The following is an 18,629-nucleotide window of genomic DNA, read 5'->3' as shown; positions in this document are numbered from 1 at the left end:
ATTTTTTTATGCCCTCATATTAAATAATATATTTTGTAAAATTTAGAATGAAATTATATTTAAAAAATGAATAATGATCACCTTCCCCCACCAACGTGCATATGGGTGTGAGATTTAACCGAGACCACCACTAAATTTATCACAAAAACAGTTATCATCTTGGTGTGGACTTCTAATCTCTATAAATCTATGCGAAATTTAATTATGATCTTTTAGAATAATAAGCGCAGAAACCGTGACCTTTCTAAAAATGAATACGACTCCATGCACCGCCCAAAATTCGACCCTTTTTAAACCGCTTAACGCGCACCTCTTTGCACCTTTCCCCTGACACAACAAACCGCCTGATAAGAGCGGGAGAGAGAAGGAAACACAGCCCGGAAATCTCCTGTCGCCGGCGATGGCGCCGCGCTTCTTTAGGTGCTTCTACGGCGGCAGCCACGGCGACGATTTGCCGGAAAACGCTGCCAAAGTGCACACGACGGGAGGCGCCCCCGCCGGAGATTCCTCTGACGACCAAAAGAAAGGAGGAGGCCATGTTCTTGTTGAGCTCTTCACTTCGCAAGGCTGCGCCACCTCTCCTGAAGCGGAGCTCTTGATTTCGAGGTTAGGGAGAGGAGATCTTCAGAATGAGGTTCCCGTTATTGTGCTGGCTTATCACGTTGAGTATTGGGATTATTTGGGTTGGAAGGATCCCTATGGTTCCAGTCTCTGGAGCGTTAGACAGAAGGCTTATGTTGAGGCATTGAGGATGGATAGTATATACACTCCTCAGGTTGTGGTGCAGGGGAGGTCTCAATGTCTCGGCACGAAGGAGCAGGAGCTTTTATCAGAGATCAGATCGGCAGCTAGGTTTCCTGGGCCTAATATGCAGGTTGGTTTGTTTCTTTCTCTCTGTAGATCGGATCCTTTGCTTTGATTACTACTCTCTCTTACCATTTGGTTCTGCTTTTCTATGGAATTCCTCTCTTTCTCCTTCTCTCCCTCTTTTCTGTTTGATTTGATAGCATTGTGATTTGATTCATTGATGCGAACCTGTTTCTTTGTTTTGACACACTTTAAGCTAGCCGTTGCTTCTTGTAAGAAAATGGCCGTTGCTTCTTGTAAGAAAATGGATGCATTTTGCAAGACATCGGATGTGGGTTAGTACAATGGCTTTCGTGCTCGTTTAAACATATATTAAGATGAAATTTGGCCTAAAATTTTTTTCATTCTCAAAACTATCTAAACAAGGTTCTGAGGATTATTTTGATGAAAACATATCTGGACCGTCCATTCGCTTATTTAGACAAATCTCTTAAGATGAAATTTGGTCTAAAAATTCTCTCATTCTCAAAACCGTCTAAACAAAATTATGAGGATTATTTTGATGAAAACATATCTGGACTGTCCATTTCATGAGTCTAAGATGCATCTCTGATTAATTCAATGGGCTATTCATCTGTCGCAATTTGAAATTAAAGGCAATGATTTTGTAGAAGTCAATACTATATTTGGAATACAGGTGATATCTTTGTAGCCCTTCGATCATAAATCATATGGCAAGGGTTATATGAAAAAACGAGCAAGGGCAGGGAGGGTTTTTACCCTCATTCTAAAGGTAGGCCCAATTCCTACAGAGGGTGATTCCCACTTTTGGAGATGGTTTTCTAAATTTGTTTTGGTTTTGGTTTTGGTTTTGGTTTAGGTTTAGGTTTAGGTTTATTTTGAGGGAGGATTTAGATTGAAGAGAAAATGGGAGAGATTCCAGCTTTCTGGATATTATTTGATAAATTTATCAATTTCTCAGATCAATATTTCAACTTATCATCTGTTGTATCCCATTTAGCTTTATTCATCATACTTTCTCTTTCCTTGATAAATAAACTATAAATTTCTTGAAAAATATTCTCATCAAATTGCATGTACTATCGATTCATTGAATGATTCCCTAGTAAAAAGAGATTTCCTTGTCATTCATAAGCATCATAATGATGATGAATTATGTGAATCCATTCTCATCTTTCCTCTATGTTTGTACAGTTTGTAATCTCCTGTTCTTTAGTTGGTTTTCTTGGCCATCTTGTCTCTCTGAATTTCCTTGAAAATTTGACATAACTTCCAAGAACCCATGGTTCTCTTCCATTACATTTTTTATAAAATTACATGTAGTTCACTACGGTCGAAGGTCTGGATTTCCACTCCTGATTGCTTGTCTCACCTATTCCCCTCTCTTACATGAAAATATCTCCTTTTTGTGACCAAACCTTCCTCTATGTATCATCTATCAGAAAACAATAAAATCTGTGACCCAAATTGGTTTTTCTTCAAATCAAGCAGGCAACTTTTCAAAGGCCATCTCAGGACACACTGCAAGTGTCCTTGGCTGGTCCATTGCGATGGAAGGTTCACTCAAAGGGCATGGATGTGATGGCTGCTCTCTACGAAAGCAACCTCGTAACCGATTGCTCAAAAGGTGAGAACAAAGGTCGTGTCCTCACTAATGACTTTGTGGTGAGGAAATTGGAGAAATTGTGCACTGTTCGTGACATTTCAGCGAAGAAGAATGTGAATGGATCAATCACCTTCTCTCTCTGGGATGGATTCAGCAGTAACAAATGCGGAGTTGTTGTTTTTGTTCAAAATAGTTCCCTTCAAAGCTTTGGTTCTCAACACTTCCAGTTGCCTGATAACCTGTAAGGGAATAATCCACTCTTTTTCTCCGTCTCTTTGATTTGGTGTCTTTGGCCAATGTTTTCTAGCCGCATTGTACATTTACTGTGCTTGCATTTGATTTACTTCTTACATGTCATTCGGTTTGGCCTTTTGGGTTCTGATATGTAAAGGGGATGGAAATTCTATAATTAGTGGTTTGGTAGTACCATTCAGGTTCCAGGAAAGCATGCTATATATACATATATATAATTCGGGAAATTATTGAATTATAGAATCAGTTGGAGGAGAGAGTAGGAATCGAGCTTGAGCTTGAGTCGTTAGCAGTTGAGTTGAACAATATTATATCTCAAATTTGATTCTTACTGCTGAACTACCTCAACGATTAGTCCGAAATACTCAAAAAAAAAAGGAAAAAAAAAAGAAAATTGGAGAGTGGGACTCAAGGGAGGTGAACCTTACCCTACGTGAACCTTAAGAAAATCGGAGAGTGGGACTCAAGGGAGGTGAGCCTTACCCTCCATGAACCTTGATGACCTGTCAAGGACGACTGCTGAACTACTAAAACAAAGGTCGTCAAGGATGACTGCTGAACAACTAAAACAAAGAAACAAGAGAAAAAAGAGAGAAAATTGGAGGAGAGAGAAAGGAGTCAGGGACTAAACCTTGTCCCCTCTCCATGAACGCTGATAACCTCATTCTCAGAGGGGAATGGAAGCCAAATTGATCAACCTCATTCTCAGAGGGGAATGGAAGCCAAATTGATCAACCTCATTCTCAGAGGGGAAATTCAGATCAAGTTTCTTTTTTATTCTTCCTTTACAATCTTTATTTTTCCTTTACAATCAATAAAAAGCTTTCACGAGAAAAAGAAAACATCCCACGAATTTTTGGTGTGCTAGACCACGTAGTTACTTTGTTAGGATCAAATTTCTTTTTTTTTTCTCATAAGTGATTTATACGTTAGTGTCAAACATCCGACTATACTTTTGGATCCAACTATATTTTTGATGGGCCACACTTGTACAGGCATCTATTGAGGTGAAGCTTTTTTATTCTCAAGTTGCTACTATTTTGGATATTCAAGATCTTAAAAAGTCATTTTTATGATTTTGGATATTGAAGATTTAAGCGAGGCCCCCCCTAATGCCCTTTTCTGCTATCTTTTTCTTCTTATTCACATAGGGGTTGCTATTGCAACCAGCACAGGGACCCCAAGCCTTATTTCATCGATTTCTCTCAAATCCTATGATGGGTCAAGCTGAAATTTGGAAAGAATGTACTTCTCTCATCCCTTACTGATTCAGCAAGCGATCAAACTGTTGTGTTCTGATACCACTTGTGTTCTAATATCACTTTTTGTGCGTGGAAGCTCTAAACGTTGTGTTCTAATACCACAAGTTCTAATACCACTTGTTGCGCGTGGAAGCTTTAAACTCGATAGGTTGATTTTTTTGGCAAATAAAGTACGAGAAATAAAATATGAAATACACACCACAAGAACACAAGAACACAAACCAATCGGCAAATAGAAATCCACTATACCAATTGAAAGTTACATCAAATATTTTGGAACAAATATCAACAAAATATCTAAGATTTTAGAACAAACCTTGGTAAAATATTCAAATCAAGAAAATCGTGGTTCACTTAAAGGGGCTAGGGCATGGCAAACAGAAATCCACTATACCAATTGAAAGTTACATCAAAAACTTTGGAACAAATTTTGACAAAATATCTAAGTACAACTTTGAAAGCAAACGACTACTAGCCAATCAACGAGACTTTATCTCAAGGGGAAACAATCCAAAATCTCTATAGCAACTGCTTGTCTACAAGAAACCAGCGTGAGAAAACCACCTAAAATCGAACCGCTTTTCTACAATAAACCAACCACTTACTTTGCGGTCTTCAAGAGGCATCATCACTTTTTCTCTTCATAGGAAGTTCTCTTTTTTTTAAGAAGAAATTACTTCATTGGAAGTTCACTTCTCTTTAACATGAAATTACATCCTATGCACAAGAGGTTCCATCTCCCTCTCTCTCTAGGAGGCTCCATCTCTCTCTCTCTCTAGAGGAACTACTATTCCCATTGGTGGTTGGCGACCCAAATAGGACACACCTTCTCTCTCTAGGTTGGTAACCCAATAGAGCACACTTTTTCTCTCTAAAAATAGCTCATTATATAGAGAAAATGACTCAAAAAAGCTCACGTCATGACCTTTTCTATTCATTCTTTTATGGGAAACTAATCTTTATCTATTCTTTCTTTTATGAGAAACTAATCTTTATCTCTTTAAATATGGGACTTCAAGTTCATCATAATCCAAATAGAATTTATCTCAATAACTTATTCTTTCTTTTATGAGAAACTAATCTTTATCTCTTTAAATATGGGACTTCAAGTTCATCATAATCCAAATAGAATTTATCTCAATAACCAACTCAAAAAGAATATCCAATTGGTTAATAGCAATCCTAATTAATAAAAAAATATCTAAATCCCATTTTCTTATACATCAAGTCCAATAAGTTGCTACTATTTTGGATCTTCAAGATCTTAAAAAGTTATTCTATGATTTTGGATCATGAAGATTTAAGCGAGTCCCCCCCCCCCCCCCCGCCCCCCCCTCATGCCCTTTTCCTTCGCTATCTTTTTCTTCTTATTCACAAAGGGGTTGCTATTGCAACCGGCACAGGGGCCCCACACTTTATTTCATTGATTTGTCTCAAATCCTATGGTGAATCAAGCTGAAATTTGGAAAAAATGTACTTCACTCATCCCCTACTGATTCAGCAAACGATCAAACAAAATAAAAAACAAAGAAACCTGCTAACATATTGATATAGTAAAGGGAACTTAACAAACCAAACTTCATCCTTCCTTGAAAGCTAACCTCATCCTTCCTTCGTAATCTTCATAAAAGATAATCTGGCCCAAAATGAAGAAAAAGACAAAAAGACCTTTAATTTTGTGGTTCACACTTTGAAGGCCATTTTTGGACTTCTATAGGCCTCATAGAGAGCTTTTCGCGGAGTCTCAATAAGCCCAATTCTCAGCAACGAACAACAAAGTTATGTAAGTATTGAAAAGATTTATTTTAAGGTTAAATACTCGAGTGAAGGATAAATCCAAGGTTACAAAATGGGTGATTGTCCGGAACACTGAATGACCAATCAGGGTTGTTTCTTCAATATTCCCCTCAAACTTGAGCCGTAATGATCTTAACTCGGCGCTCTTTAAATCCAACTACAGGCCCAAAATGAGTTGGCCTATGAATTAGAGACGATTAGCTGCAAGCCTACAAACTTTGGGTTTTTTTCTTTTTTAAATAAGTGACTATGAATTTCATTCACCCAAGAAACGATTAAAAGGAGGCTCAAGAAGAAAAAGATGTAATCACCAATAATTGTTGCTAAAGCATCAGCTTTCATATTAACATCCTTAAAGCAATGAAATAATTCAAAAGAACTACTATTTAAAATGGAACAAATTTTATCAAAAGTGCTGCATAGTCTCTGAAGTGGCCTCATTTCTCTTTTTGCCCAAGCAACGACATTGCTCGAGTTACTTCAATCAGCTTGTGGCCATCTATATTTTTTATTATATTTAAACCTTTTAAAAGGGCTCTTGCCTCAGCTTCGATCTATGTTTTATATCCACATGGCCCCGAGTAGGTAGAAATTGTGGTTACCCATTGTTCTCTAATAGTGCCGCCAAAGCTTGCTAGGCTTGGGTTTCATCAAAGTTGAGTTTTAAACAATTTTCATGAGGAGGCATCCAAAGAACATTTCGAACCTGCCTTCCATTGTTAAGCCTAGCAACTTCAGATGGGTTCTAAAAAATTAGTGATCTTAGGATAAACTTACAATCCTTATTTGTTGAAAACTAATTAGCTGTTGCCGCCAAAGTATTGGACTTCAAAACTTCAATCTCACATTGTGTCCCTTCAAAAGTTCTATTTCTCTGTCCAAAAATTCCAAATAGTGCTCATCCACAATGCTCTCCATAGCATAGTGCCAATTTTTGGTAATCCAGGGCTCATCCATTGAGAAAGGATTAACTTCGAGCTTTGTGGGATCAGGATATTTAAATTTAGCAACTTTCTATACTAATCCCATAAGATTAAAGTAAAAAGACATTGTAAAAGAATATCATCCACACTTTCGTTATCCTTCAAGCAGAGCCTAAAAACATTAACAATTATGAAACCTCGCTTACGAAGGTTATCCACAGTCGACAGCTTTTTTTTGAAATGCTACCCACAAAAATAACTAAACCTTCAACGACACCTACAAATTCCAAATTTTTGCTAAACTACAATAAGTCACTCTAGGGGCGTGTTTGATAACAGAAAGTGTCTTCCTGGAAGTTTAGAACTTCTTAATATTGTTCAAGTTTCGTATTTGATAAAAAAATTGAACTTCAAACAAAACTTCAAGGAACTGTTCAAGTTCCAATCTTGCTTTTAAAAAAAGTTCCAACCCAAGGGTGGAACTTAAACTTTTTTTTTATGAACCCCCCCCCCCCCCCCCCCCCCCATATATAAAATGTATATATTTTATTGTATAATATATAATATAATTTATTGTATAATATATAATATATTTTATTGTATTTTATATTTTATTTATATAAGAGATATTCATAATGTTATATAATAAAAATATATACAATGTATAAAATATTATATATATATATAATAAAATAAATAAAAAGTACAATATTATGTTATACATATATTATATATTATATTATATTTATATAATAGAAAAATATAATATTATATAATAAAAATATATACAATAAATAATATATTATATTATTATTATTATTATTATTATTATATTATATAATAAAATAAATAAAAGTACAATATTATGTTATACATACATTCATTCATATATATATATATATATATATATATATATATATATATATATATATATATATATATATATATATATATATATAATATTATTATTTTATGTATATTATGTAATAAAATAAAAATTAATAAAATAATTCACTATATAATATATCTTATATAATACAAATATATATATCAATAAAATAAATATAAAATACACTATATTATCTTTTACATTATGTTATATATGATATATAAATATATATTATATAATAAAATAAATAAATAATACATTATTATGTTATAGATATATATATTAAAAATAAATATAAAATACAATATGTCATATATTATAGTATGTTATAAACATTATATATTTATATTTAAATTATTATCAATGTAAATATAATTATAAGATATTTACCATATATCCTAGGAGTTATCAAACACAGAAACTATGAACTTCTTAACTTCCCACGGAGGTTATGAAACACAGAAACCGTGAACTTCTTAAGTAACTTCTAATTTATAGTTATTCAGGAACTTCCAACTTACAGTTCATGAACTTGCTTCCAGTTATCAAACAGGCCCTATGAGTCTTCTCATCTAGCAGTTGATAGACAGACTTAACTGAAAAATTCCCTGAAGTTGTGAGTTCCCACACTAATCTATCATCTTTATTGGGAACATAGAAGAAATTATGCAGCAAATTCATAAGTAATTGGAACTCATGAATGAATGAGTTTGTGATCCTCTTGGTTTTTTTGAGTGGTTGAGTTTGTGATCCTCCTGTACCGGCAAACAATGTTCCAAGAAGGGTTAATAAAATCAGCCTGTCTGAGTTCTTTCACTGAGGCCAAATGATTGTCAACCTTGGAGAAGACCTCAAGGAAAGAATCTCAAAGAGCAAGATCACCTAGCTACTTGTCAAACCACAACAAAGTTTGATCTCCATTTCCAACTACTTTGTGACAGTGACTTAGGTCTAATGATTGGCATGCATCAGTTCCTTTCCAAATAATTGAAAAACTAGCCATAGATCTTGGACTTTTAATGAAATCAGTCAACACATCGACTCCATATTTCTCTTTTAACACCTCTCACTATAAACCATCCTGCTGATTTTGGAAGTGCCACGACCACTTAGTCAATAGGCTAGTGTTTATTGGTTTGAGTTTTTTAACTCCTAGACCCCTATCCTTTTTTGAATTGCATTTCTTTTCCCAATTCACAAGTTTTAGATTTTTCCCCATTCCCGCTTTGCCCCATAAAAAAATTTCATAGTATTTTTCAAAGTCTTCACCACTTGCTTCGGCATTCTAAAAATGGACCTAAAGTAAATGGGTAAATTGGATAGAGTAGACTTAATAAGAGTATATCTACTTCCAAAAGACAACACTTTAGACTTCCATAGATCCAATTTCTTATTAAATCTTTCAATAATGGAATCCCATAAAGTAGGTGATTGGTTTCCTCCAAATAAAAGAATACCTAGATATTTGCAAGGACACTTACCAATCCCACATCCAAAACGTTCTACCACAGATATGACCACGTTCTCTGAGCATCCATTCCCAATCAGATTGGTCTTTTCCAAATTCATTTTGAGACTTGTGGCTATTTCTATACATTTTAAGAACACCCACAAATTTCTTAACTTTTGCTCCTCTGGGTTACAAAAGATAATAATATCATCTACATACTGTAAATGAGAGTTAGACTACCAACATTAATTCCAAAAATAGTATATAAATATGGAGACAAAAGATTTCCCTGCCGAATACGTCTTGATGTTTTAAAATAACCAGAAGATTTTCCATTGAATAGGATGGAGAAGCGAGTTGACATCAGACATCCCCAAATCCATACTCTCCATCGTGATTTAACGCCTATCTTCCCTAAGATCTTATGTAGAACATCGCAATCCACTGTCGTATGTCTTTTCAAAATCTATTTTGCATAGAAGACCTAGGTTTTTCTCTTTTAACCTAGTATGTATGCATTCTTTTGCCACTAAAATATTGTCCAATATGTCAGTCCTCGAGGAAAACAAATTGATGACCTTTTACAACTAGATGCAGTATTTCCCTTAATCTATTTGCCAATATCTTTGCAACAATTTTATAGACACTCCCTAGTAGGCTAATAGGCCTTACACTCTCTATAACAATTTTATAGACAATCCCTAATTTCATTTATTTGATGGAGTAACCTATTTTTCTTCCATTAGCAATCACATGAAAAAATTTAGTATTTATATCTCCTTCCATTGAGCATTTGACTCTAAACCTTTGCCTCCAATAAACTTCTTCCAATTTCAAAAGGTCATGCAAGGAAGGAAGGGAACTATTTATTTACATTATTTTATCTAGAGGCATCGATCCTGCTATAAATTGGATATCATCAATCTCTTCTATATTTCTTTTTGTCAATGCAATTTTTTACTATAGGTTACCCCAAGATTCTTTTTTCCATATACAAATTTCATTCTTCAGCATTTTCAGTTTAGTAATGAATTGATGACCCACCCATCCTTCTATCTTGGTATTTTGCAAAAAATCTTCGGCCAACTTTATAAAGTTTACATCTAATAACCAATTTAGCTCCAATCTAAAAGGTGATGAGCCAAACTTTACAGCCGTCAAAGTCAACTAAAGAGGGATATGATCAGAGGAAATTTTCACAAAAGCTTTAACACACAGATTTTGGAATTTATCAAAAAAGAAGTTGAACCAGGAACCTATCCAAATGGGTAAGCTAAGGTTCTAACATAGCATGGTTTGATCAAGTGAAAGCTACCCCAATCGAAGGAATATCCAATAGTTCATGATTACAAATAAAAGAGTTAAACATACACATGCAAGGGGAGATCTTAAGATTAACTGAGGATTCACTATGCCATCGAATTACATTGAAATCACCTCCAATACACCATGGCAAATCCAAAAAGCTTGTCAAAGCATTTAGTTTAGCAAAAAATTGTTCTCTTTCATCAACACGGTTGGGACCATATACATTTGTCCAACACCACTTAAAACCATCCGCAGGGCCAGGAAAACACAATAGAGTTATGTTTGTCATTAAAAACATAGTCATCCTTTTGAACCACAGTCAAGTCCTATATGACCCACAAACCACTTGATAAACAATTAGAATTCAAATCCACAAAGGCCATTGGTCTCCTGCCCCAAAATAACTTAGCATACTAAAATTTCGGGGCCTCCATCTTTGATTCCCAAATAATCAAAATGTCAAGATTTTCCTGCTTAACATAAAACATGGCATTTTAGTTTCCTTTCGTTATTATCGAGGCCCCAAATGTTTAAGCATAGAATTTTCATTCTGAGACATAACACTTACTGTGCTTGGTGATCTTAGACAGAGAGTCTAGAGAGTGTCCGTATTGGAGTTTCATCGCATCAACAACCTTGCCAACTTCTGACGGGTGTAGGACCACTGGTAATTTTCCAGGCAGATCATCCTCTCTATCCTTTGGGGAGTCATCTGGTAACTGATAGGCCAAAGGGATTGCCATGAACGACTGTTTTCTTCTTCTTCGTTTCCCCCATTTACTGGTTTCAAGAGCTCTACTTCCTCAAAATGTTGTTGAAGGATATTACCGTCCCACGGGAAGTTTTCATTCACATCAAGCATCAAAGGTTCATCATCTTCCTCCTCTTCCAAGTTGTAGTCAAGGGGCGTTGGCTAGGCTCTGTAGTCTTAGTTTTCTTTGGGGATTTCATAGATTTTGAGGCCAGTCTCTTTATCAGAAACTTCCTCTTAGATGCCATGGCCACTGAGATTTTTTTTATGTCTCTTACCGAGAATACTTGGTGATAGTTGATGATATCACTAGGAAAAGGTTCCTCCATAAATATTTTTTCTTTACATTGCATCGATGGAAGAGATACTTGGGGCTGGCTAAGGAGGGCATCAAAAAACATACTAGAATTTGGCCCCTTGGGAATCGTTGCTTCATGATGGCGGACTTGCGATTCGCTGCATGCACTGTCATTTCCAATATTAGGTGTTGTCCTTCCATACACGTGTCTCTAACATAGGTAAGGAGATCTTGAAGTGCAATAAATTTATTTTGAATGGAAATAGAAGCTATCTTTTCATTTCAATTTTGAGTTTTAAAATTCAAATTTTTGTTGCCATTGTACTTTACAATGCACCTCTAAACCTTGTGTTTCCCCTTGAATGTGGCTCTTGATTGCAATGAGCGGCCATGATTACTCCGAGATGCATCTAATTCCCAAGGTCTTCATACATTCGTACTAGGTCGGCCATTGCTACTCACATAAATCAACATGCTTTGTGCTTCATTGGGATTCGGGACATTTGATCCAGAAGAAGTACTTGCGTCATTCTTTTGAAAGCTATTGTGTTGTGTGGAACTGACTTCCTTAAAAGTTAAGAGAAAGTCGAAAAGACCAACTTTCATAATACAGGAAGCAGGACTCTTGATTTATTTTTTTCTCTACTTGAAATATCAGCGAGTGATACAATGTGCTTGTCCAATCAATCTTAATCGGTGTCCCACATAAATTGGTAATTTCTTTAAAATTTCCATTGACTGAAAGTTGGATAAGGTGATCTATCACGATGTATATGGTTTTTAAATTTTTTTTTTCTCACCAACTGGAACACTTACAAAACTTCAAGTATAATAAAACTCAGTTGAAACAAACAAATAGATAATCAAAAGTGGTTCTCACTTGCTGCCACTAATTACAACTTCTTTTATTCAATGAATAAAATCAACATAATGTTTATGGGAATAAGAAAGCATAAGAAATAAAATATTACAAAACACAAAACAAGATACTGAAAGATTACCTCAACCGGGCTTAGTACATCTCACAACGGGCTTCATTCTCTAATGGCACACGAGATCAATGGTCTATCTTATATGTTTGAAACATGGGAAAGCCTTGGCTAAAACCCTTAATCAATATAAGAGCAACATGGAATATCACATATACCACAAAGCCTCAATACCTTATATGTGTGGGGCATGCCCCCTCTTTTTACACCTAGCTCAAGGAATTCCCCTATTTCTAACTCAAGAAATATTTTTTCTAAGGGAGAGAGAGATCTTAGAGAGAAGAGAGAAAGAGATGATAGGTGCAGAGAAAATGTAGAGATTTTTCGTTAGCTATTTCTAACTTAAGATTTTGTAGTTAAGAGTTGATAAATCTATATAAACCCCTTCCTTGATGAAGAGAGGGTTTAATTCTTTTGGATTGAGAGAATTGAATCAACGTGATAGTGTGAGAGAAAGATAGAAAGTGACTATATCGTCAGAACTAGTCCCTTCTATGACTATTTTCTGAGCCATATCTGATATAGAGAGAGATATTATAGTTTTTTAAACCTACTTGAAGCCCGATCTCGAAGAAGAACAAGTCATACCATAGTACCCATGTGTTTAAGCTCAGGTATACAGGCCCATATGTCCATGGTATTATTTTTATTCATGTATGAATGTGTATTGTCTTTCCTAGAATTAAATATATAGGTTTCAATGCTCGAATCAAGGGTATTCGATCTAAGTTAAGCTGATGTAAATTGTAACAGAGGATTAGACCTATGGAACTTGTTCATTCACAGTATAGGATATATGATAAAACTGTGTTTCTATGATATGGGATGCACGGGCGAATTTGGTCTCGAATGTGTTGTCCTCTAGTTGTTCACTTAGAGTCTTGGGTTTCCTTAAAACCTTGTTTTTAGTTGATTAAATCTGGCAATGCACTTTTTGGAGCGACCAAATCTCTGGCAACTCCATTGAGGATGAGTTAACCCTTCATCTTGGGTAGGTTTTAGGAAGATATATAGTTTCTCTCTAGGAATCACCCTGAGGATATTCACTCTCGAATCAGTCTCTCTCACTTCTTTTTTTTATCTCTTTCTATCATGACAATCAATCCCCTGTGTTTTACACAGATCGTCAAAGGTTTCATTTTCGATAGTTGTTGTTGCACCATCTTTCATGGTTGGGACCATGGATGTCCCATTCATGTTCTTCACACCCACGCGACACTCCTCCTTCAGTGAAGCATTCGCAAGCCTGAGTACAATGGGAAGAAAGGAGGAAACTCATAAATGCAGTTGGTGACCATCCAAAGCCAAGCTGAGGTGCATGTCCTAGCTGAAAGTCGACCTTGTCCTGAGTAGTAGGCCACTTCAAGTAGTCTTAACTTATCACAGTTCTCACCGACAAGCTATGAGAAGTACCCACACAGGAGTAAGGAGAACTCTGCTCACAATATCTCATCAGTTGCTGCCCATAGATCAGTGATTGAGAGTCTTTCCAATTCTAGTTCGCTTGGCTCGTCAGTTTCTGCCCAAAGGCTAGCGATTGAGAGTCTTCGAGACTCTAGCTCGCTTGGCTCATCAGTTGTTGCCCATAGGTCAGTAGTTAAGAGTCTTCGCGACTCTAGCTTGCTTGGCTCGTCAGTTGTTGCCAATCGGCTGGTAGTTAGAGTCTTCGTGACTCTAGCTCGCTTGCTCGTCAGTTGCTGCCCCTAGGTCAGTAGTTAGGAGTCTTTGCGACTCTAGCTCGCTTGGCTCATCAGTTGCTGCCCATAGGCTGGCGGTTGAGAGTCTTCACGACCCTAGCTTGCTTGGCTTGTCAGTTGCTGCCTATTTATTGGTGATTAAGAGTCTTCGCGGCTCTAGCTTGCATGGCTCGTCAGTTGCTGCCTATAAGTCGGCGGTAAAGAGTCTTTGTGACTCAAACATTCTCGGCTCACCTTCTATTATGCATAGGCAGGCAGTTAGGAGTCTTCATGACTCTAACTCGCTTGGCTCATCCTCTAATGCTCATTGACCGAAAGTTAGGAGTCTTCATGACTCTTAACTCATTTGACTCACCTTCTACTGCTCATAGGCCAGCTTTTGAACGTCTTCGTGATGTCAACCTGACCGGTTCCAAGTACTTACACCATCGACTAGCGGTTAGTCTTCCTTGTGATACAAACCCCACCGGCTTGTGTCCCAAGTATTGCGACCGTCGATCGGCAGTTAGTCTTCCTTGTGTTACTAACCCTACTGGCTCACGTCCCAAGTACTCCGACCATTGATCGACGATTAGTCTTCCTTGTGTTACTAATCCCACTGGCTCCCGTCTCAAGTACATTGACCATCGACCGGCGGTTAGTCTTCCTTGTGTTACGAACCCTACTGCTTCGCATCCCAAGTACTCTGATCAGCGACCGGTGGTTAGTCTTCCTTGTGTTACTAACCCACTGGCTTGCGCTTCAAGTACTTCAACCATCGACTGAGTCCTCTTTGTGATACTAACCCCACCGGCTCATGTCTCAATTACTTCGACCATCGACTGGTGGTTAGTCTTCCTTGTGTTACTAACTCCACTGGCTCGTGTCCCAAGTACTCCAACCATCGATCGACGGTTAGTCTTCCCTGTGTTACTAACCCAACCGGCTCACACCCCAAGTACTCTAATTAACGACTGACGATTAGTCTTCCTTGTATTATTAACCCCCTCAGATTGCGTCGCAAGTACTCTGACCATCGACTGGTGGTTAGTCTTCCTTGTGATACTAACCCCATCGGCTCGTGTCCTAAGTACTCCGACCATCAACCGGCAGTTGATTGTTTTCCTGACCTCGACTTTCACAATCTAACTCAAAGTGATGGCGAGCCTCTTTGTATCATTAAAGCATGCTCGAAGAAATATATGCAAGCTCAAAAGGTGCATGTCCAGGTAGTTCTTAAACAAGCACGAGAGGTCCTCGACCAATATGTTTGAGAAAGAGCCCGAATAGCCAACCGACCGAATGACTGTTCGATGGTTGAGATGTTGGTGGGATTCATTAACATAAAGCCTAAGGAGACTACACATGATTCTAGAGCTTATCTCACTGAAGTCTGACAATGTAATATGGTGGGGATGCTCCCCAATAAGGAGGAAGGACCCATGGGGGATAAGATCTCTCTTGAGTTTGATGATATATCGTCCCTTTCATCCAATGAGGGATTGCCGCCTATTAAACTCCCTAAAAGGAAGGCAGCTAAGCGCCATTAAGTCAGATGACCGCCTTTGAACCATTAGAATCAGCTTCAATGGCCTTAGATAATGAGTCCTTCTGACCACCAATCCAGGAACCCATAACGAGTGTAATGATGGTGATAGGGGAAGATGGTCCCCCAACGGAGTTGGACGAAGTAATATGCCTGAAGGCTCGTTTAGCCCAAAGGGAAGTCGAATTTCAAGCACAAAGCACTGAGCTTGAGGCACTAAAGATAGCCTACATGACTGTCGCTTCCGATGAGCCTCAAAATAGCACTCATCCAATCCCACCACAGGGAACCGACCAGCCAATGACCTGGTTGTGCAGTTACCTCCATCACTTGTCGACGTCACCTTGATTGCTCAGACCATGCATGAATTGGTAATGGAGACCTTACGATCGTTGCATGTCACTGACATATATCCGATTGACAACGACTAGAAGTCATATTCAGCATATGTTGACGTGATACCCTATCCTCAAAGATATCAACGTCCGAAATTCCCAGAGTTTGACAGGCATAGTTCACCACATCAACATCTCGCCCACTTTGTATCGGTCTGTGCGGATATCGCCAATAATGAATATCTCCTGATGTGAAAATTTTTCCAATCGAACCAGCCTTCACATAGTACTCATGACTACCTGCAGGGTCTATGCTCACATGGAGACAGATGCAAGAAGCCTTCCTAGCATGCTTTCATAGCATTGAAAGGGATGTCTATTTACCTGAGCTTCAGAATACCAAGCAAAAAGACCTTGAATCTGTGAAACAATATATTGACTGATGGTGGAACCTCAGTGTGGGTCAAGCCACTCTACTGCCGGAGTAACAAGAGGTGAATATGTGCATTAATAATATGAGGTCGGAGATCACATTATATTTGTAAGCCTCCAATCCTTGGACTTTCAACAACCTGGTTTTCAGTGTTGTGAGTCTTGAAAGTCTCATGGACAAGCTTGGGCCTGGTCTAAAACCGTATTACCACCAGTTATAGGACTGAGAGCATATAGTCGACCCTCAAAGATTATAGTCTTGATTCATGACTCTAAACTACATCGCGTATGGTCTATTTGTCACGACCTTAAATTGTTATATACATATAGTCTTGATTCATGACTCTAAACTGCATCATATATGGTCCATTTTTTTTGCACGACCTTAAACTGCTATGTACATATAGTCATGATCCATGACTCCAAACTACATCAGATATGGTCTATTTTTGTATGACCTTAAACTGCTATAGATATATAGTTTGAGCCGTGACTCTAAACTACATCATATATGATCTATTTGTCACGACCTTAAATTGCTACATATATAGTCTTGATCCATGACTTTAAACTGCATCAGATATGGTTTATATTTGCACGACCTTAAACTGCTATATATATAGGCCTTATCCATGACTCTAAACTGCATCATATATAGTCTGTTTTTGCACAACCTTAAACTGCTACATATATAGTCCTGATCCATGACTCTAAACTCCATCATATATAATTTGTGATGCACGACTTTAAACTACCCATCACATAGTCCGAGCTACAAGACTCTAAACTGCCCAACATATAGCGCATTTCTTCATATGCTAATAAAGTAAGACAGTGATAATAGTCCATATCTCATTACTATAAACTAACAGGTATAATAGTCTTGACGCACAACTTGAAAACACTTCGTCCTTGGTCCATGATACACGACCTTTGAAATACCTATTGATAGGTCCATGGTGTGTGACCTAAAAATATTGCCAAATAGTCTACCATGTATGACTTTAAACTACAGCACCCTCTCGGGGTCTTATGACCTTGAGCATTTGGCCACCCATACCCTTTTTATTAAGAGGTTAGGAAGGCTTTAACAAATAGTCTATCATGTATGACTCTAAACTATAGTACCCTCTCGGGGTCTGATGACTTTGAGAATTGGGCCACCCATACCCTTTTTATTAAAAGGTTAAGAAGGCCTTAACAAATAGTCTTTTCTGTATGACTATAAACTAAAGTACCTCTTGGAGTCTTATGATTCTAAGCATTGGCTACTCATACGTTTTTATAAGAGTATGGAAAGCTTCAATACAACCCCTCCTTGCTCCTATATGGGAACAAATACCAAGCTAATGTTTGACCATTGAACCAATATTTATCATATAAGTTTATGATTCTCAACCTACGACCAATGCCTTCGCGGCTTAAGTCAAAGGTTCGATTCTTAGACTTAATAATTACAAGTCTATGGTTTCTAACCTACAACCAATGCCTACACGGCTAAAGTCAAAGGTTCGATCCTTAGACTCAATGTTTACAAGTCCATGGTTCCCAACTTACGACCAATGCTTTCGTGGCATAAGTCAAATGTTTTGTCCTCAGACTCAATGATTACAAGTCTATAGTTTCCAACCTGCGGCCAATGCTTTCGTAGCTTAAGTCAAAGGTTCAATCCTTAGACTCAATGATTATAAATCTATGGTTTCTAATCTACAACCAATGCCTTCGCGATTTAAGTCAAAAGTTCGATCCTTAGACTCAATATTTATAAGTTTATGGTTTCCAACCTACGACCAATGCCTTCGCGGCTTAAGTCAAAGGTTCGATCCTTAGACTCAATGTTTATAAGTCTATAGTTTCCAAACTATGACCAATGCCTTTGTGGCTTAAGTCAAAGGTTCGATCCTTAGACTCAATGATTATAAATCTATGATTCCCAACCTACAGCCAATGCATTCGTGGCTTAAGTCAAATGTTTGATTTTTAGACTTAATGTTTATAAGTCTATGGTTCCCAACCTATGACCAATGCCTTCGTGGCTGAGGTCAAAGGTTCAATCGTTAGACTCAATGTTTATAAGTCTATGGTTCCCAACCTATGACCAATGCCTTCATGACTTAAGTCAAAGGTTCGATCCGTAGACTCAATGATTACAAGTCTATGGTTTCCAACCTACGACCAATGCCTTCATGGCTTAAGTCAAAGGTTCGATCCTCAGACCAATGTTTACAAGTCTTTGGTTCCCAACCTACGACCAATGCCTTCGAGACTTAAGTCAAAGGTTCGATCC

The 18,629-nt window shown here is 37.4% G+C and overlaps 1 protein-coding gene across 1 annotated transcript; it reads left to right on the top strand.

Annotated features, from left to right (window-relative positions):
- Positions 1-318: 318 nt before the first annotated feature.
- LOC18431667 (uncharacterized) lies at positions 319-2,872 on the top strand. Its single transcript, XM_006841783.4, has 2 exons — positions 319-874; positions 2,320-2,872. The coding sequence occupies exons 1-2, from the start codon at positions 401-403 to the stop codon at positions 2,677-2,679; spliced, it is 834 nt and encodes a 277-aa protein (XP_006841846.2). The 5' UTR covers positions 319-400; the 3' UTR covers positions 2,680-2,872.
- The last annotated feature ends 15,757 nt before the right edge of the window (positions 2,873-18,629 follow it).

The sequence above is a fragment of the Amborella trichopoda genome, chromosome 2, assembly GCF_054954075.1.
Source record: "Amborella trichopoda isolate Santa Cruz 75 chromosome 2, AtrichopodaSantaCruz75HAP2 v2.0, whole genome shotgun sequence".
NCBI lineage: Eukaryota > Viridiplantae > Streptophyta > Magnoliopsida > Amborellales > Amborellaceae > Amborella > Amborella trichopoda.
Note: the sequence above shows the minus strand (reverse complement) of the source record. Positions and strands in the feature narration are given on the sequence as shown.

Excerpts from the sequence above, each read along its gene's own strand:
- LOC18431667 (XM_006841783.4), top strand. The coding sequence starts at position 401 with ATGGCGCCGCGCTTCTTTAGGTGCTTCTACGGCGGCAGCCACGGCGAC. Across the intron at positions 875-2,319 it reads TTCCTGGGCCTAATATGCAG|GCAACTTTTCAAAGGCCATC; the intron begins GTTGGTTTGTTT and ends CAAATCAAGCAG.